Here is a 21,683-nt window from a genome sequence, read left to right as displayed (position 1 = left end):
GAATATGAAAAAGAATATATACAATGGAATCACTTTAATGAACAGCATAAATTAACACAACATTGTAAATCAACTGTACATCAATAAAATAATTTTTTTTTCAAAAGAGGATACAGGAAATAAAAAGCAGAATAAGGGAAATGGAGAGTTTGTGATTTTAAATAAAGCGGCAAGAGTAGATCTCTCTAGTTGGCATGGTGACATTTGAGTAAAGATGTGTAAAGGACTAAGGGAGCAGGCTATGTGTGTATGTGGGAGAAACGATTTCCAGCAGAGAGGATCACCAGTGCAAAAACCCTGAGGTCAGAGTAGGTCTGGGCACTCAGTTGGTAACAAGGCGGCAAGTGTGGTTGGAGCAGAACAAGCAATAGGAGGCGAGGCCAGAAAGGTAGCTAGGAGCCTGATTTTGTGGGACCTTGTTGGGGAATCACTGGCGCAGGGGACTGGTGTGCCCTGACTTGGGTTTTTAATGATCTCTCTTGCTGTTGTATGGCAAATAGACTCCAAGGAGGCAAGTTTGGAAGCAGAGAGGTCAGTGAGGAAGTTATTTCAATAATCCAAGCAAGAGGTGATGAGAAGTGATTAGAGTCTCTACCATAGATTATATAGATTTTGAAGATAAGAAGCAAAGGTATTTACCGATCAATTAGGTGAAGGGTATAAGAGAAGGATGAACTCAGATTTGGGGCCTGAACAACTAAAGGACAGAGTGAGTGGAGCAGGCTTGGACAAGGGGATCAAGAGTTTAGTTTTGCACCTGTCAAGTTTGAGGTGTCTGTGAGATATCCAAATAGACAGCTGGATTGATGGGTTTGGAGTTTGGCCGAGAGGTCTAGGTTACAATAGTAAATTTGGATGTAGTCAGCAGAAAGTTGGTGTTTAAAGTCATGAGTCTGAAATATGAAGACCAGAAAGAGGTGCAAGGAATGACCTTGGGGACCCTGTAGTAAGACAGAAACAGATCAATTTCTATGAAATAGGCACTGTTACTCAGCCCAGAGTCTCCCCAGAGCCCTTGTAGATCAGGGATTGGCAAACTAGCTCTTAGGCCAAAACTGACCCACTAGCCGTTTTAGTAAATAGAGCTTTATTGGAACACAGCCACGCTCCTTTGTTCGCATGCTGTCATCTGCTTTCACTCTACCATGGCAGAGCTGAGTAGTTGCAACGGAGTGTATGACCCACAAAGTCTGGAACATTTACCATCTGGCCTTTTACAGAAAAAGTTTGCCAACCTCTGTTCTAGATGAACACCAGATGGCAGCTCGGCAGGGCAGACCCCAGGTCCAGGAAGGAGTCTCACTAGTCTAGTGGTGCTGCCTGTCCTCTGCACATGGCACTGGCCTCATTGGGCCTGGACTTGGGATTCTCTTCAGGAAAAAGTGTTAGAATTTGAATTGCTCTTCACACACTCATTTATTCTCCCTCCGTTAATCTTCCTCCTTTTATTTATTTACAGGGCTTTTAGATAGAATTAGGGGAATATTTATCAAAGCAAAGCCAGTGAACCCATGACCTTGACCTCATTAGCCCCAACCTGAGAATTTCAAAACCCAATTTCAGCCCATGGTTATTACCTGGATTACCCTAGAGGTCATATCTCATTCACAGAGACACCATATAGGGATTGCATATGTTTTCCTAATATGAGTGAATTTGGTAACTACTGAGTCCATTTGCAGGGAAAGAAGAGGATATAACTTAGGGGGAAAAAAAAAATCTGTTCCATTTCCCACATCGCCTAATCATGTTTTGGAGTCCTTTGGGGTTCATAACAAGAAAAGGTAACTCTTGTAGCAGCAGATCCACTTATTCTGACAGTCTGTCTCCGAAGATGGTTCATAATGGAGTGTGTCACGATGAGCACATCAGGGTCTTACACTAAAAATCATAAATCATCAAGTTCTTTCAGTTATTTCCTCCTTTTGGCCCTGTCTCTGCATCTTCATCTCCATTTTAATAACTAAACTCTAGCCTAGTAAAACTATTATTTAAAGATACATCTCTAACCTAAGACTTGATGAAATTCAGATTCTCTCTCCCATGATTTCCCCGTCGCCCCAACTCGGAAGCCAGGAGTGGTGATTTATTGTTGTGAGCAACTGCCCTGGCAATTCCCCACCTTCTCCATTCGGAGCAGGGTTCATCAAAGCTGCAATTTGCTGAGTCCATTCTACAAAAGCTGAACACTGATAACAGATAGTTTTAGTGATCTGAAAGCATGAGATGAGACCCTGTGAGACCCACACTGGAAAAGCAAATGCAAGTAAAGCAAATGCACCAAGCTGTACCTCTGGGGCTGAATCTTCACATTAGGCTTTATAAATAGTCAGTTGGAACAGTATCAAATGACAGGGCATTTGAGGCCATTTAAGTCCAAAATATGTATTAACAGCTTTCTAGAATACCTTGTTAGATGGCCAGATCCTTTTATATCACTTTTTATTCTTTTTTTTTTTCTCATGGGTAAATAGATGCAGTTTGCACAAGAAACACTTGAGTTTGTACCCCTATTCAGGGCTTCACCTCTGTAAACTCTTTCCCATCTGTGAGATGGGAATGATGAAATTAACACCAGTTCCCAAAAGTTGGCGCTTTTGTGGTGGGGAAGAGGGAAGGGGTGTTAGATGAGCTAAAATTGCATGGTACATACTACCTGGCTCATAGCACACACTTACCGAGTGTCCGTGCCTTCCGCACCTGGAAACAGAACACCATGTGAAGACAGATTGCCTGCAATCCAGAGCAAGCCCAGAGTTAAGGCTGAAGCTCACAAAAATGTGAGCCTTGACTACAGTGTAATATGGACACCAGGAATATTTGGCTTGAGGAAAGAAGAGAATATTATCAAAGCAAATTCAGTAACACCTTGCATTCCTGCCCAATGCTTACAGCTAACTTACACTCACACTGTCTCCTTTGGGACAGAAAAGATTCTTATTCCCATTTTACAGATGAGGAAACTGAGACTTACAGGAGCTACCTGAAATGCCAGTCATGGGCAGAGCCTACTGAAGTCCTATCCTTCTGAGTTTGGGTCAGTGCTTTCAACACTGCTCTGAGGGCTGGACTCTGTGTCTCTCTATACATCCTCAAGTAGAACAACTCTAGCTTTACTAGACTCAAATGCTAGGGCACTACATAAAATTTCACATGATAAAAAGTCTCTGCTCTTGAAATAAAAGATTTAAAACCCATTGCACTCTCTTATCATATCTTTACAGCATAGTGCATCTAAACCTAAATTACATTGTATTACCCTGAGACAAGATGCAAATAAGCCTTAATTTATCCTCTCATTATCCCAATCTCTGTGGGCTACAATCTGGGTCAATGTGTTGTTCCCAGTTGTAAGTGACAGAATCCAAAGCAAAATGTGGTCCTGTACTTTGCCCGATACTGTGTTTGCTGTGGAATAGTCATCGTGTGGTGGCAGATCACAGATGCAGTCTAGGAGTTTATCTGCTGTAGGGGGGCAGAACATGACCAGAGATTCATTGTCTCAGCAGAGCTGAGTGAATTTTCACATAAATTTATATCTGTGGCTTTGTAAAACAAGAGAAGAAATTTCTCGGGAGACCTTGGTCTAGAAAAACGTCACTGAAGTGATTGGTGCTCTTGTGGGTATCTGTAAATGTCAGAGAACCTCTTTCCACTGATGCTTAATAAATGATTCTCTAAAGCACCCACTTGGGAGTATCGGGTTGTTCACGAAAAGTTGCAGCTTGCACTCGCCTGCCCCATCTGCCCATGGTGCCCTTTCAGCCAAGTGCTGTTCTCAAGGCGCGCTGTGGAATATGTGTTTATCCTTTCACAGGGAACTAAAGGAGAAGATTCAGCCAGAAATCTTGGAGTTGATCAAACAACAACGCCTGAACCGCCTCGTGGAAGGGACCTGCTTTAGGAAACTCAACTGCCGGCGGAGGCAAGGTATTGTTTGGGGCCACTCCAGACCCAGCAAGGAAGAACAGTGGCCTGCCCCCTGCGGAGTCACATGGGCATGGGTGTTGGTTTAAGGGTAGGCTATGCAGCATTGTACTCAGGACAGGACTAGCAGTCCAGGTAAGTTCTTATTTTTTCATGTATACCCAGGGAGAATCAAAATCTAGAATCACCAGGAGACCCGTGGAACTGAAGAGCCACCTGGGCCATTTCGTGCCTCAAGTCTGCCAGTAGTGGTTCAACAACAGCTGACATTATTGAGAGCTTACCATTTGCCAGGCTCTCACTTTACCTATGTTAATGAATTTCATCTTCCCAGTAACCCTATGAAGTAGCTACTGTGATTACGCCCACTTTACAGATAGGGAAACTAAGGCAGTGAGGTGCGAAGTAACTTGCTCAAAGTCACAGAAGAGCAGGGATTTATACTCCAGCAGCTCTATGGCTCTAACTTTTAATGATTCACTATGCTATCAGGAGAGCTGGCACCCACTGTTGGATTTGATCTTGATATTTTCAGCATGGATGGCCCTTATTTTCAAATCCCCATACTGATTCTCTTCCAAGTCAGAATTATTTTATTTGTAGATATAAGTAACAGTGAACCAAGGTGGGATAGAATCAATTTTCATAATCTTGCAAGACAAATTTCTGAACTGTCTCTATAAACTTTAATCCCAAAATATCCAGTTAAAATGGATGCCATTAGACTAGCTCCAATAGGTGGAAAGAATTTCCAGCTGTTTCTTAGCCAGGGAAGTAAAGTCCCTTGATTGCTTTCTTGACATACTGCTCATTGCAAAGTACTCATATCATACTGTCCTGGAAACAAATAGTCAGAAAATAAAATTGGAAGATAAGATTTGGGGAGAGGTGACGAGATTGGGGAACAGTCAGGAACAAGCATAAGCATTAGCAACTGTACCAAGAACAAACATCAGTTATGGCCCCAGAGAAACCCTGGCAGATACTTTTGAAACCCGATGGATGCCCTGCTCATACACAGACCTCGCCCACTAATGACAAACATCACTTCGTGTTTATGCTGAGCCCATCCTCCCGGCCATTTACTTTTAATGGCTTTGCACTGAATATTGAGTAAATTCAACGTATTTCGAATGTAAGCATTAAAAATCGTATTAAGGAATGTCCAAAGGCAGAACTTCCTTGACGAATGAAAATGCAGGTTATTCCCAGAGGATAAGAAACCATGACAATGGGTATATACCCAGTAGTGGGATTGCTGGGTCATATGGTAGTTCTATTTGTAGTTTTTTAAGGAACCTCCATACTATTCTCCATAGTGGCTGTACCAATTCACATTCCCACCAGCAGTGCAAGAAAACCATAATTCAAAAAGAGTCATGTACCACAATGTTCACTGCAGCTCTGTTTACAATAGCCAGGACATGGAAGCAACCTAAGTGTCCATCATCGGATGAATGGATAAAGGAGATGTGGCACATACATACAATGGAATATTACTCAGCCATAAAAAGAAATGAAATTGAGTTATTTGTAGTGAGGTGGATGGACCTAGAGTCTGTCATACAGAGTGACGTAAGTCAGAAAGAGAAAGACAAATACTGTATGCTAACACATATATATGGAATTTAAGGGAAAAAAATGTCATGAAGAACCTAGGGGTAAGACAGGAATAAAGACACAGACCTACTAGAGAATGGACTTGAGGATATGGGGAGGGGGAAGGGTGAGCTGTGACAAAGCGAGAGAGAGGCATGAACATATATACACTACCAAACGTAAGGTAGATAGCTAGTGGGAAGCAGCCTCATAGCACAGGGAGATCAGCTCTGTGCTTTGTGACCGCCTGGAGGGGTAGGATAGGGAGGGTGGGTGGGAGGGAGATGCAAGAGGGAAGAGATATGGGAACATATGTATATGTATAACTGATTCACTTTGTTATAAAGCAGAAACTAACACACCATTGTAAAGCAATCATACCCCAATAAAGATGTTAAAAAAAAAAAAGAAAAGAAACCATGACAATGAGCTTCAGGCTGGGCCTCGGGGGAGGACAAATGGGCAGAGTAAGAAAGGGCTGAGTTACAGCTGGGACTGACAAAGGCTCACGTTAGGAAGAAGGAACTCACCTCTCCCATTCAGCCGTTGGAGGACTGGTTCACCCCCTCTTTCCTCACTGCATTCCTTGCATTTGGGCACCTTCATCAGAGTGAATGCTGTTCTAAGAAGATAGTGTGGCACAGTGAGGAAGACAAGAGCCCTGGAGCCAGATGAAGTGGGTACCTTCCTACCTCTGTACCTGTCCAGCTCTGTGACCTTGAGCAGTTTCCCCATCTGAAATGGGGTTAACAATGCCTGTCTCCTAAAGCTATTGTGAGGAAGAAAAGTGCTCATGAATGCAGCTCTTAGAAAGCAGCTTTAAACAAAGGGGGTGGTAGCTACTGTTTTATTCTGGACGATCCTGTAGAAAAGAACAATGAGCTGGGGGTGAGTAGGCTTGGTTCTAAGCTTCTCAACTCTGTACTTACAGAGTTAACCACCTGGGTGTTTATATGCAGAACACGTGACCTCTCAGGGCCACGGTTTCTCATCTGTTAAGTGGGAGAATAGGACTAGATGATCTATTAGTTCAGTCAGCCAGATTGCCTACTGTATGCTCTGATCTCCTCACTGCCTTTGGCAAAATCAATATTCAGGATATATTGCCTGCGTAAGGTGATTTATAAAGTTTTTATTTACCTGACATTGGGCAAAAGGCACAGAAGTGGGGGGAGGAGAGAGGTGGCAAATAGACACATGCCACCAAATGCCTCCGCTCATGCCTAGCTAGAATCCTTCGGAACCTAATTCAGAGAACCCAATTTGACCTTCCAGTCTACTCCACCACGAGACTTCCCTTTCTAGGCTGAAATGGGTAGATTCTACTTGAATAATCCTGATTCTAGATGTCATAATTACAGTTTTTTGGCTAAAGAAGTGTTAGTCCCAAATATGCCACTTTTTTCCAGTTTTCTAAAAATGAATTACCTACTGAACAAAAAATATTAGCATCTAGATTATAAATTTATTAGTTAAACTCCCTAGGGAGCACGACCATCTGTGTTTAGTATAAAATCATCCTTCCAAGTGAAGGAAGGCTTTTTGGTGTTTGGTAAATTGATCTAAAACCTGGTGACTAGCTCTGTGTGCTTAAAAATAGGGATTCAAAGCAGACTGTGCTGAAATTGGTTTCCTATCACCCCATCAAAACATTCCATTTAGATTTACCCACATTAGTGAGGACATGATGGAAAATCATTTTAATCCCTTGGAGAAAGGTGAGATCTCAGACAGGAACAGCCACGAGCCATCCCAGGTTAAAGAGCAAGCACATACGCAAAGGGCCCGTGCGTGACCACACTCCCTCTAAACTTGTCCAACAGTGAGTCAAACACAGATGAGTGCATTTAAGTATTAACTTTACAGGGGAAAATAGGAAAGAGCTTCCTCTCTCACAAAACTGGAAAGGAGAGGAGCATATGTAGAGCCCTTTAGTGTGCCACGTTTGGCTAGAAGGCCCCTGAGTTGCTACTTGCCCATCATTCTACCTGCCTCATTTGCAACTCTGCTACTTGGTTAGTCCAATATAGATATATACAAATCTGGATTTCTGGGAATTCTGACCACAGTAGAACTGAGAGGCAGTAAATCATGGGAGACACACCAAGCTGCATTCAAGTCCCTGCCTCCCCATCCCCTAGCTGGGTAGCCTTGGACAACCTAATAAATCTCTCTGTGCTTCTGTTTCCTGATCTGTCAAGTGGGGATGATGTCAGTTCCTACATCGAATCATTGCAAGGGTTAAATAAAATCATGCATCTGTAGCACTTGGTACTCAGCACACGGTCAAACATTCATTAATGGTATTTAGTATTAAGTTTAGCTTACAGTTACTTAGAATATAGGTTTTTAAACACAGGCCATAGAGTGGCAACGGCTGTCACATACTTGCTTCACTCTGTCCCGCATTCTCTATGGAATGTGAAAGGCTCTTGTTCACAATCCTTCATAATGAGATTGCCTTGCTTCCGTGTTTCCTGAACTTCTCAAGAGAGTTAAGATGAAATCCCAGAAGTTGTCTATGTTCGAGCTGTTATATGCTTCGTGAGAATCTACAGGCTCAGGAACTGCCTCCTATTTTCCTTTCTTTTCAGAGATTAGGGTCTTTCAGAATCACTTGCATTAAATAGTCTTGATAAGAGCCCAGGGCTACACACTGGAGTATCATTTTCAAGAAATGATAGTATGAAACTTTTGCTTCTTGTTGAAGACAGTGTCCGTTTTGTTGACCAGTATCCCTTCTCTAAGCATTAACATGACAAACTTAATCTGAAACCCACTGGTGAGTGACACGTGTACCCAGAGGAGTTGGCATGTTTCTGCGCCGAGGCCAAGGGCGGTGTACCTGCCTTGTTCTTTCAGCTCGCTCAGGAGACCTAGAGCCGAATGGTACGTTCAGGCCATTTCAGTAACCATGGGAACCCTTCTGGGGAGCAGGTTGTTTCTTCCTCTCTGATTGAAATTTTCTTTTAATATTTAATTAAACCTTATCATAACTCATTTTTACAAAAAGGCAGGTATAAGTAAATGCGTTTTTTCAAAAGAAGAGAAGCCAGATTATTTTCAGAAAAAAATCACTTTGCAATAGATGAAAATAACAGATAATCATTGTTCTCAAAAGGTGGAGGGACCAGAGCTTCCCTGGTGGCGCAGTGGTTGAGAGTCCACCTGCCGATGCAGGGGACATGGGTTCGTGCCCCGGTCCGGGAAGATCCCACATGCCGCGGAGCGGCTGGGCCCGTGAGCCATGGCCGCTGAGCCTGCGCATCCGGAGCCTGTGCTCCGCCACGGGAGAGGCCACAATAGTGAGAGGCCTGCGTACCGCAAAAAAAAGAAAAAAAAAAAAAACATTAAACAGAAAGGTGGAGGGACCAGTAATGTGAATGAGAGGGGTTATCATTGACTAGAAGATTAGGAAGGCACTAATATTTGAGAGCCAGCTCTGTGGAAGGTGCATGATGGATACTCTGTATATGTTTTACTCATATAATTATTAGTGTTACTTAACAGAGGAACCATAGGGGTCCCTAAGGTTTTTATAATTTGGCCAAGACTCCATAGCTGATGTGTCAAGACCAGGTGTGTAACTCAGGTCTGTGTGACTCCAAAGTATCAGTTAGGCCAAACCATCTTTAAAATGACTCAGGGGCTCTGGAGTTAATCTTTTGCTATGAAAGGAGAGTCTCCAGGGAGACAGAATTCTGAATCAAAACAAGAGTATCTCCTTCTGAAGAATGTTCAGTGAAGTGAGGAAGATTTGAAAGGCGGAATGACCTTCATTCTGTATCCGTAGTTGTTGTCTTCCTTTACTGAACCAACAGAGATATCTTCTATCTCATCACCTGGAAGATGACATTTCCCTTTTAAAAGCATTGCTGGGGTTCCTCATGTTTTGTGACTTGGAAACGTTTGACCCTAGGCAGGAAGCAGACCTTCCCCTAGCACGCTGAAGATTTTGCACATTTTAGGTTAACCTAAGAAAGACCCAAAGTCCTAGTGGAAGTGCCATAAGATTTCACTTTAGTAAAGGCCACCTGTCTCCCAAATGCAGGACTTTCAGGGCCCCCTGGGCCAGCAGCCAGCTGCCAACTGTGGGCTTTGCGCACAAGACAAAGATGTCCCCCTGAGTCCATGGCAGAGTCCATCAGGACTCGGTTCTTGCTGTGCCCTGTGCCTCACTTTACAGTCCACATTTCACACTCAACAATGGTAGCTATTCAGCTAGCCCGTCTCCCATAAACACCTGCTGGTCGACCCAACACTTGTCTCCAGCCTGGGTATGAAGAGAGACAATGAGCTGCACTGTTCCATATAGCTACCTATGGCTATTTAAGTTAATTAAAATTAAATAAGATTCAAAATTTCTTCTATTACTATTGAATAAGCAGGTACAGAATATTTGCATCATTGCAGAAAGTTCTTTCGAACATTGCTGCAAGAATTACAGTTGTCAAAGGGTGATTAGCTGCATAATGATCTATGTGACATATAACTTTAATCAGCCCTGGAGACCTTCTTACCAGGCTGTGAGCTGTGAAACCAGCTTTTCCCTCTGACCTTCACACACACACACACACACACACACACACACACACACACACACACACACAGAAAAAAAGAGTGAAGCACAAAATTATCTCCATATTTTCAGTTTTTGAGTTGGGGGAATGAAAAGATGGCTATTAACGTACTAACATTTCTAATTGACTGAAAGACCTCTATACTAACTCCTGTTTTCTCTTTAAATGCTACTAAACAATCTTTGCTAATGTTCTCACTGCTTCCTGCTAATTCCTTTTGGTGACGCAATCCACTCATTCATTGCCCAGAGGGATTGGGGAACTAGTAACATCATGCTGGGTTTTGAATAGAAAATACACATTTTTCTTACCATAAAAGAAACTGCGAATCAAGCTGCCACTGATGGCTGACACTGGAACTGTCTCACCCAACAAGTCGGTGCGCTCTGCTGGTCGGAGGTGGCATCTCTGCTCTCCTTTAGAGCGGCTCTGCCTTCAAGACAGCCACACACAAGTTATGATGCTTCTAAACCTTCCCAGAGCTAACGACTCCAGCCTTTATCCTGAGAGAGATACTGGCTGAGTATCCACCCATTTGTTTATGAGTCAAAACAACCTTCCCAAGCCGTTCAGCCCCTTTTCCAATATTTTGTCATCCATCCAAGACTTCCTATTTGATGGGAGGAGCAGAACACATCACTCACATCAATGATGCACAGATCTTTTGCTCTCCACCATCTTAGTAGTAGACAGAGAAAGAGGAACTTCTATAGGATAAGAGAAGAGGTAGCCAGAGGTAGGAGGAAAACCAGAAGCTGGTGGTGTCATAAAAGTCAAGAGAATTTAAGCCTCTGGAAGGAGGAAAATCTGTCAGCTATACCCTGTATTGTTATGGCAAGGTTCCAAGTAGCCTTTTGTGTTTCTTTAAACAAACAGTGACTACAGCTTTTCAAGGAAGACGGTTGTTTTACCTCCCGGAACCCTGATAAATAGCCACTGTTTTCAGTAGTTTCTGAATGTAGGAGTGTGTTGCACAAGAGATTTTCCCTATTCCTGTTTTTCCCTGTAGTATAGGCAGAGTTGCTGAGTCACGGTCCCTACTTCCCAGACCCAGGAAACAAGTGTTTCCACCATATTTCTTTAAGTTGCCACTAAGAGCTAGGGAGCTCCTTCTCCTTGAGCTGCTTGGCTTTGTCCCTCATGTCTGCCTTTCATCCTAATAATTTTTGCTACACCCAGTAAAGTACTGTAGGCACTCTGCAAACATTCACTGGAGAAATAGACATAACGTATTAAATAGACAACTTACGAAAGTATGTGCAGCAAATTTTTGAAGTGTTGCAAGGGAATGTAAGTTGTGCATTTTACTCCACAGTATATGTTTGTACCACTTAAAGTTCTCAATGCTCCCCCAATTATACTGAGGATGATTGATCCATTTGTGCCATATTGACCCTTGGGCTTCAGGTTACCACTGCCAATCCCTAGAGTTTACCCCGGTTTGAAAAGTGAGGGATTTCTAGGAAGAACAGGCTAAGACCTCACTCAAAATAAGACCAGCGTGTCCAAGCACTACAGCTCACCAACTTCCTTCCCAGCTTTCTGTCACCCTTTTTCAGTTGCTCACTTAGCCAAAGTCCCATCTCAGAGGTAGCAGGGGAAGGAGAGCTCTCTAGGAAATTTTTCCAGCTAGATTTGTGGCCATCACAGTTCATTTAGACAAGGTGAAAGGTCCTTTGGGGGGAAGAAATCTCTACAATTACTCATGCCAGGTTCCCAAGAGCACTGTTGGTGCTCGTGGCCAAAAGTTGGCCCTCTCCTTTGGAATTGCAATTCCTATTGTGAATTACAAGTCAAATTCCCAAATGTGTTCTCCTTATGGAAAACTGCCTAATTGAAATGGTTATGAATTATTCAGGGAATAACTTTATTTTCTCCCTTTGAAATGCTCTCCCAGAAGAATGACCTGTGCTGTTGAGTATATGTGTGTGTGTGTGTATAGGTATATATATATAACAGAATTTTGAAAATTTAGCAATTCCAGATGTTTTCCTAGCACTCAAATCACTGTTTCTTTCCTCTCAAATTTTCCCACCAGCGTTTAGATTTTTTTAAGTATATGGATTGCCATATTCTGGCTACGTTCAGGAATTCTCAAACCCTGTTTATAGATGAGAAAGGAATCACAGAGGCATTTTGCTTTTGTGGATCCAGTTTGGGTGTTTTCTTTGTTCATTGTGTGGCTTTTACTTCCAGTTTTAAAACTTTCTTTTCTACAAAAGAATTGTAGTTAAAATGTGGTTTTGCAGTGAAAGCAATTTTAGGTAGAAGAACATTTTTCTTAAACATTATAGAGACCTTTTTGGTCAGAGTGGCTTCAAAATAATCTGTGTTTGTAGACACAGTAATGGGGTGACTTGACCAAGGCCACTGTGTTTGCCAATTGCATAATGTCACAAAGGGGTTTACAGGTCAGGGATGCTCTGTGCCTTAAGCATCTTGACCGGTGGGTCTTCATTTATCAATTTAGCCAACAGCAACTGTGTAACTTCCACGTGCCAGGCACTGTGCCAAGGGACCAGTGCAGTGCAATTGTGAAGACAGTGGTTGTCATCAGAGCGCCCTGGCTTCTCCACACTGTCAGGGCTGATGTGTGTCCTGGAGTCCTCTTCTGTCAGTAACCTTTCACACTGAACCCACTGGGGCAAGTTGCTTACCTAGGGTCTATGGCAGATAATGGGGAATACTAAGGGGCTTAACATGGGAGCACCAAGGATCCAAGGAGATGCTGGAGCAGCTAAGAGGATGGGAAGGGTCCCTTTGGCTGCAGTAATCAGAGAGGGCTTCCTGGAGGAGGCAGCATCTAGCACAGCCCTGAGAGCTGCACAAAGATTGCTGTCACAATCTAAGTTTCTTATCTAGAAAAAGCACTCTCTGCCTCCTTCTTGCTGCCTCACCAGCTTATTCAAAAATTTTTATTACATTTGGGGAAGTCAACTTAAAGGAGTTATTTATGAGAATGATCCTAAGGTACTGGTCACACTTATTTAAGAGGACTAAACTCTAGGAAAGAGAGAGGAGATGATTGCAATATCCTCATTCTTGGATAAATTTCTGAATCATTAGTGTATTTCCTCATGAATTCCATCCCTTGTGTGTGTCACTAGCTTCCTAACAATTTATTCATTGATTAGTTTGTGTGCATAGGCCTCAGGGGTGGGGGGTTTGATATGCCAACTGAGATATGGCACAACCACCTCACAGAGGAAAGTGGAAGCAGAAAAATTCTCAGAAAGCTGTTTTTTCTTCATCTCCCTCCCCACTTTTGTCAGGCCCAACTGAATAAAGAATAATCCCCTGGTCATTCTAGTAACCCTCTGGAAGCCACCACCTCAGAAACTCTGTTGCCATTGTCCTCAAAGGATTTGATAACTTTCCCAGTGGTACCAAATGTCTACCAAGAAGGACAGGAGCTAACTAAATATCAAAATCGAGAAGGGGCTAACTGCCAGGGCTCTAGAATCATTCCTTCTTGAAGAATTAAAATCGAAGGAACTGCGTGTTCTGCTAGGCAAGACTATGATGAAATAAGGATGTCAATATTTTTTGGAAACCAGAATCGCTTACCTGGTAAATTTGTGTTTTTTTTCCCCCAGACAAGTTTTGGTATTGTCGGCTTTCACCAAACCACAAGGTCCTGCATTATGGAGACTTGGAAGAAAGTCCTCAGGGAGAAGTGCCCCACGATTCCTTGCAGGACAAACGTAAGTGCCTCTCCTGTGTTGGAGGGCTGAGTTTTGGTTGCTTGTTCGTTTCCTGGTCACAGAATATCATGCAGAAAGACTATCAACCTCAGTAAACCCATTAGGCATGTCTCATCTAGCTGTGAGTCCTGGCCGAGCCGTCTCATCAAGCATAAGACCTTGATGGATTTGTGGTTTGGGACTGAAGAGGGGAGGGTGTAAAAGGGTGCTCACCTATCTTTCCTGAAAGACGTAAACCTGGGGTTCAAACACCCACTTTTACGTTACTTGTCCAAGTGTTATTCTAAGGAGCAAAAACAATATAAACCTGATTGTCAGTTGTCTTTTTCTGATGACCCAAAATAATTTCACATGAATCATGTACTTGATCCCACCACGTTTATGCATTATAGTTTACTGTATCCCACACTTATAATGCAGAGCTAATGCCAGATCCACGTATGGCTAGTTTACTTCAAAGAAGTAACTCAGACACTCAATAGCATTCTGTTGTTTCCTCAATATTCCCCAAAATACATATTATTTATACCGATTTGCTATTTCTGTACCATGTCTTTTAAAGAGCCAGTCATATGCTAGATTATTTTAGCCCAACACCAAAGCAGGTTCCAGGTTTTTTTAGTCAGCATTAAGTGTACTAATTAAACAAAGTATTACAGAAATATTAAAATACACAAAGGTAATGGATTAATTTGGAAGAGAAATGAGATAAAGTTAGACATAGCCTCAGAGGATATCTCAGGTAGAGAAATCAAAGAGTGAGAAAAAAGTAAAGACACTTTAAAATAACTTTTAAAAGTCACCTGGACCCTGCCATGAGTCATATAAACAAGTCGCAAACAGAATCCTTACCTCCAGGTCCTAGCACCTTCCCCCTTGTCACCCCAGGGCCTGTGGAAGTCAAATCTGTACTGTCTTCCTTGCAGCTCATGGCCATCACAGGGGAAAATAAACCACAAGTGGCAAATTCCTGACACACTCAGACTCTGGGCTGACATATCAGACAGACAGCCTGGAACATTCTCGCTTCCTCCAGCTTAAAAATGGGACAGTCTGGTCTTCATAGTGTCATTTAGTTCAGAAGGCAATCTTATTTCTTTTCGTGGGAGCACTGCCTCTTCAGCCCACGTTATTTGAAACCCAGTACCGCAGAGTCTGGGGCAGTGTCTATGCATTCTTGCTATGGGGTCTCCCCAGGCCTCTGCCTGTAATAAGGACCCTCCCTTCAGGTCTCAGAAAGCCTTCCGCATCCCACCATGGACAGAGCTGGACCAGTGGTTCTCAGAGTGTGGTCTTTGGACCACCAGCAGCAGCATCACCTGGGAAATTACTAGACATGCAGCTTCTCAGATCCTCACTCCCAGACCTGATGAATCACAAACTCTGGGGATGGGGCCAACAACCTCTGTCTTAACAGACCCTCCAGGCGTTTCTGATGAGCGCTCAGATTGAGAAGTGTGGAGCCAGATGTTGCCTGACACGCTTCATAGTGAGTCCCTAAATTGGGCTTTCACCAATACGTAAATATTTTAAAAGAACAAGAAAAGTGAATCGACAGTGGGTTGCCAACTTTCAGTTTTGGCAGAAATAAAGGCTATTATAAAAGAAAATCTAACTAAAATTTAATATCACATTGCTTTCATTTTAAAAAGGGCTCTTGATCAAACAAAATGAAAGACCAGAAAGGCCTAATCTTGGAATAAAGGACAGTCCCTTGTACTAAATTAAATTAGCTGTGTGAAAAAGTCACAGCAGTGTCTTCATTTTCCTCTGTTTGCTATTAACTGGTGAAAAACTCACTGATGAAACCTCCCTCATGAACTCAGAACTGTCCAGAGGCCAGCCATTTGGCATCTCTGCTCTAATGCAGTAAAATGAAAAGGTAGAGGTCAAAGCAACCACAAGCTCTATATGAAGTCTTTCACCGCCTCGTTCTTAACCTGACCAGGAAATAGGGAAAGTGGTCTGGGCAGGAAAACAAAAAAACCATTCCTAACCTACATGGCCCAGAGAATCGGCTCTCCCACTCACTGGGTGTGTTATTTATCTCCATAGTTACAGGGATTTAATCCACTCCTCAACCCACAGATAGGCACTAGACTGGCGTGGACTGTAGGTTTAAATGCAGCACTCTCGCTCTCGCTGGTTGTGCTGCTTAGGAAGTCGGGAGCCCTGCCCCTAGAGAAGGTCGAGTCGTGGACAGCACCTGAGCCTTGAGTAGGAACAGTCTCTGGGCTAGAAACCCGAGGGCCGATGCCAGGGAGAGCCAGCTTGCCAGGGTGATTGCAGAAGAGCCAGGACAGAGCTGCAGATCTCCAAACAGTTTTTGGTCGTGGCCACAGAGTGAGGCTGCTTCTGGGAAAGGGTTGCATCAGTCCCTCTGACAGTGGCTGTGAAACTCATCCACTCCTTTCCTCTGCGGCCTTTGAAGTCTAGTAATTCAGAGTTCCAGAAGAGCTGCTCCGTAAACAGTTATCCGTTGCAAGGCAAACCAAGAATGAGTACCTGTGCAGGTGTGTGCATATGGGAGGATGTGGTGTGTGTGTGTGTGTGTGTGTGTGTGTGTGTTGAGGAGATTATATCTGTATGCACATGTGTGCCAGGGAGGGGGCATATTTCATGTAATGAAGTCAAATGAAGCTATTGTGTGCCTGAGATGAGAAGGTCCCAGCCTAGGAAACTAAAGTTTGCTGCTTCAGGCCTGCCATCTGGTTTGCATTTAATTACAGCTCGCATCCTGCCTGGAGCAAAATAGTCCATCCTCTTGGAGCCCTTAGTCAAAAACCTCATTCCACTAGAAAAATGAGACATTCCTTTAATTCATTTCAAGTACCCTTGCTCTTGCCATGTACAATTGCCCTCTCTTGCGACCAAGGGGAAAATTGTCTTCCACCCCTTGAGTTAATCAGTGCTGAATACTGAGATATTGGTGAATCAAATAGCATAATTGAATCCTCTTAATCCAGAGAGTGCAAGTGGAGATTGAGGGCCTCTCCGTAGCTGTCTTCATGTCTAAAGATTTAGCAAATCTCTCTTCTCGTATTCCTTTTGTTAGGCAGGAAACATGGCCCTTGAAAATCCACATCTCCTAACCTCCCTTCGCCCCACATTCCTCCCACCAGGTTTATAGACTCTCATCACCCCCACTAAACACCAGACTCCTCTGCTTTCCAGCAGTGCCTGGGCCCCTCAGAGACTCCCTTTGAAAGAGTCTAGGCCAGCGCTCTTCACTCCCACATCAAAGGGTTTTGCTCCCTCACACAAGGCCATTAAGCCTATTACAGCAGAGGAGAGGAGCAATGGCCACAGCAAAGCAAAGTGGGCAATTGGGTCATTGAAGCATGGGGAATAATTCAGGTCCCTCAATCTACAGAGAGAATTAACTTCGACTGTTGATAATGAGAACAACAGCAAATAACATCTTTTGAGTGTTTACTCAACACCAGGCACTGTGCTAAGAGCTCTACATTACATAATAAATTATCCTCCCCACAACCTGAAGAGGTAGGTATCATTGGAAAATTAGGATTAGGAAAATGAGGTACAGAAAAGTTAAGTGACCTGTTGAAGGTCACATGTCCAATAAATAATAGAGCAAAGATCTGAATGCAACCATCCAACTCCATGGCCTAGATTTTTACCCACTTCTCCAGACCACCTAGATTCAAAGCCAGCAATGATCTTGGCTCCAGCATTGAGTTAATTCTCAGAACAGCCCTATGAGATGGATGATGTTATAGTTCTACATTGTAGACAAGAAAGCTTATGCTCCAAGAACTTAAGCCCAAAGTGGTATAGCCAGTAGGTGCACCTAGAATTCAAATCCAGGCTCTGTGATTCTAAAGGCACAGCCCTTCCAACCACTCCAGGCTTCTAAGTTAGAGTCCAGATTCTTTACTAAACTGTACTGGGATCAGCCTGCCCTTCCTCTGTATTTCTGCCCATAGGAGCTTCCACGATGGAGCTGTGTATACAGCAAGTGCTCATGGCTTACTGGTTACTTCCTGGGGTGATTTCTGCCTCAACTTGGCTCCCAGGGGTGAAAGCTAGAACAATTTTTTATCATGGTGGCCACATTTACTTTTTCAAAGGCATTTTTTTTTAATCATGATTAAAGTTCCTTCCCCAGATAGTAGCAATCAAAGAGTTTCCTGAACATATCTGAAGTGATAACCACTTCCAGGGCTGTGTTCAGCATGATCTGGGGGGCCGACATCTTCCAAACATAGGGAAAAATCATGGCCTAGCAAGGGACCATAGAATAGAAGAAAGAGCAGCAGTCCCAGCTCTGTCCCTCACTAGCTGTGTGACGTTGCATGATTTATTTCTTCTCTTTAGTCCTCAGTCTTCCCATCTATAAAATGGGAGCGTTGAATTAGATTGTCTCAATCCAGCTCAAACTGAAAAAAGCATTGAAAGAAATGAGGCCAGGCCGCACGGAGTTAGAGTGGGTGTTAGGGAACCAGTGGTGACCCTTCTGGTTCTCATATCTCTGAACCCCACTTAGTTATGTTGCTCCTACAAAAAAGGGCCTGATAGAAACACCAGCCCTGCTTTGAAGTAGTCAAGGGCCCTCTGTTGCCTCTTAAGAGTGTAGATTCAAAGGATATGAGTCTGATTCTGCTCATGGGTTTAGAGAGGACAGCATTTTAGCCCTTCTGATGCCTAATTTTCCAGTGCATCTAGAGACAAACTATGTAAAGAGCAACCTTTAAAAGCCATGCTGTATTTTTAGAATTTTGTGTTTTCCTTTTAGCCATAATCCTGTGAGTAATATAGCAGCTCGTCTCCTTGACAGGGGACAATGCATGTAAAATACATAAAATATCTAATGCCACAAGCACGGTGGAAGAGTGCTTTTTCTCCGCTGATTCCTTCTCATTAGAGATTCTAAAGACTGCTCGCACGACAGACTTTAGTGTTACTCTTGTCCTGTTCCGAGTTAATCTTGCCCAGTTTTCAAAGCCGAGGGGTAACTTTTACTATTTATAGATCTTCATTGACCATGTTACATATTATACAACAGAAGACTACCCTGTGACTCAAACTCCATCTGAAGCTTGAGGAGGGTTTTGGAGTTGGTATGTGAATTATATCACAGATTCACTTCAGTGGTGGATTTTCATTGAAAAGTAAATCTTAAGTAAACCCAGCTTCCCAAAGTGCCCAAATATCTCCTCCTGGGGTAGTGATTAGGGAGCCAGGTCAGCCACTGAGAACAGGGCTGATTGTTGGTTCTGAAAATGATTTTGAGGAGAACTGAAGTCAGAGGCTGTGGTCAAAGGTAGGTTCAGGAATCACAAGGACCGTCTAAAAGAAGAGGCCAATCTCGAGCAGCCAGGCAGAGAAGGAAAGCAGTCCAAGGTCAAGGGTCATGCCATTCAGGAGAGGCTGCATCGCTACATTTTGCTGCAAGAATAAATAACCTCCACAATGTCAGTGGCTCAGGACAGCAAGAGTTTATTTATCACTCCTCACATTACGTAACTGACATGGGCTTTCGAAGGACTGGTCCACACAATCACAGGGACTCAGGCCAATGGCTGCTCTGCCATCCCAGAGCTGTGCCATCTGGATGGACCATGGAACCGGATCAGTCCCTGTGGCTGGAGAAGAGAGGCTGGTAGGCGTGGACTTTTCACTGCCTCAGCTAAGAAAGAGGCCATTTCCTCTCACATGTCATTGACCAGAGCTAATCGTATGGCTCCACCTAACTGCTGGGAAGAGCAGTCTTCCATATGGCCGGAAGGAGAGGAGAGGCAGTCATTAGTGAGTACAAGTCAGGTCTACCAAAGAGATCTAGAATCAGGACTGAGCTAGCAGCGGGTGCCTGCAGAGAATCCTGGAAGAGTTCCTCACAGCCTCCCTCTTCTCTAGGGTTTGAGAGAGCTCTAGAGGTGTCACAGATTTGGACAAAGTTCTTAGCAACTTTAGGGCACCCGGACAATGTTAGCTTTTAAAGAGCCTTCCTGTTAACGTCGTTTTGACATTCTATATATTTTATAATTCTCTCTTCATCTAAATGTCACCCCCAAACCCAATGCCCCAGTAAAAATAGGTGAACTTTAATCATGAAATCTCTCATTATCTTCATCATTAGAGGAGTCTAAGGAATTGATGACGCAAAGCTTCTGCAGATCCTAAGTGAGCTCCTAAATTCACAGTCCCTTACAGGAGTGAAAGATTAGGAATTGGAAAGGGACAGATGACTTTGCAGTTTTTTAAATTAAGCTTCCAAACCATCCTACTGCCTTCTCTCCATCAGATGACCTTAACAAAAGCTTTAAAGGCCCAAACCTTTCCACATCTTTTATCTTCCCCCAAGTTCTGAGTAGGATGAGAGATAACATCATTTTATCAAACTGCATTACACTCAGGATTTCCAAGATAAACACCAGCTACCACTTCCCTATCAGAAAGGAATGTTCCCTTTAATTGAGTTTAATTTCATTGTCCATAAAATAGGAATAATAAAACCTGCCTCACAGAATGCTTGTGAGAAGTAATGAGATGGTAAGAGGGAGAATTTGGAGAATGAGAGTTCGGGATGGTTTAGATTCAGATAAATTTTTTTGTGATATGGTTACTTCCCCTCATTATCCAAAACTCAGAAACTAAAGAGAGGTAGCAACTGTAGCAGGAGATATCCATCTGTAGGAAGCATTTGGCATTGCTCCTGGCACATAGATGTCTTCCATAAAATCGGTATCAGTACCACTATTAGTATGATTATTACCGCTGCTTCTAATACCATCACTTTTAATGCAACTATGATGGGTTTGTTGTTGTTGTTTCTGGTCTTTTTTTAGGTATTTGCTTTATTGAACCAAATTCTACTATGAACATAGATTTTTCTCCCCAGGGATGCTTTTTACCAGGATATAAGGATATATTTTAGTCCCTAGCCCTGGACACCGCTTGACTTCTCTTTTCTTTTCACCTCTTTTCTCTTCTAGCGGTAGTGTCTGGGAATGGCAGCCGTAGCAGCAGACTCGATGCTTAGTCTTGCTACTTTATGGACACTTAAGCTGTCACATGATGTAGTTACTTTCATTTTCTCTTATGAATTGCAGTGCCGGTGGCAGATATCAAAGCTGTGGTGACGGGAAAGGACTGCCCTCATATGAAAGAGAAAGGTGCCCTTAAACAAAACAAGGTATGATTTCCAAGTTATTGCAAATAGTTCTCTCTGCTCAACACAGTTACTGACTGCAGTGGGCCGAGCCCTTCTTTGGTAGCTATGCTTGTGTGGTTGGTGTGTGTGTGTGTGAGTGCACACACGCACACACAGTTACACATCTCTTAAACTCAGCTCCTTTTCCTTTCCTCATTCCTTTTACATCTCCTACCTAGTCTTATTCTTTCTCTCATTGATCACTTGTCGAATCTCCACCATGCCTTGCATTCTCTCACTTCCTTTCTACGTACAGCCCTAGGAATTGCCCTCTCTCTGTTGTCACCAGTCTTCTCTCAAGCCTTTTCCACTCATCTCCGTCCATCCTCTGGGCCTCTCCTAACCTTCTATTTATGTTCATATTCTCCCTTCTGCACTTCCACCCCAATCCCTTTCATTTCCTCCTTCTTAGTTACCCGCCTGGTGTCTCAGTGAAGTCTGGGAAAGGGAGGAGAGACTAGATGGCTCAAAACAAATCTTCGAAAACTTTTAAAGGCCTGATATTCTTCAGCATCATGGGAAATATTGTGAAACAGTTCAAACCCAGCTTAAGGGAGAAAATCTTCCCAGAGGTGAATATTGCTTAAATACTCTTCACATTGCAATATTCTTCACCCTCCCCATCATGTTGTTCGCCGTGACAGCCTACATTCCATAACAGAGGGTATGGGAGGTGGCATTTTCTGAAAAGATGGAGGA

At 43.2% G+C, this 21,683-nt stretch overlaps 1 protein-coding gene across 1 annotated transcript in view; it reads left to right on the top strand.

Annotated features, from left to right (window-relative positions):
• LOC114902002 (engulfment and cell motility protein 1-like) overlaps positions 1-21,683 on the top strand; it is a 44,256-nt gene that overhangs the window by 5,460 nt on the left and 17,113 nt on the right. Inside the window, exons 2-4 of the mRNA XM_029234324.1 lie at positions 3,818-3,930; positions 13,703-13,810; positions 20,884-20,966. Coding sequence (XP_029090157.1) covers positions 3,818-3,930; positions 13,703-13,810; positions 20,884-20,966 — 304 coding nt within the window. The remainder of the gene's footprint in view (positions 1-3,817; positions 3,931-13,702; positions 13,811-20,883; positions 20,967-21,683) is intronic.

Source organism: Monodon monoceros, unplaced genomic scaffold, assembly GCF_005190385.1.
Source record: "Monodon monoceros isolate NGI ecotype Baffin Bay Population unplaced genomic scaffold, NGI_Narwhal_1 Super_Scaffold_2, whole genome shotgun sequence".
NCBI lineage: Eukaryota > Metazoa > Chordata > Mammalia > Artiodactyla > Monodontidae > Monodon > Monodon monoceros.
Note: the sequence above shows the minus strand (reverse complement) of the source record. Positions and strands in the feature narration are given on the sequence as shown.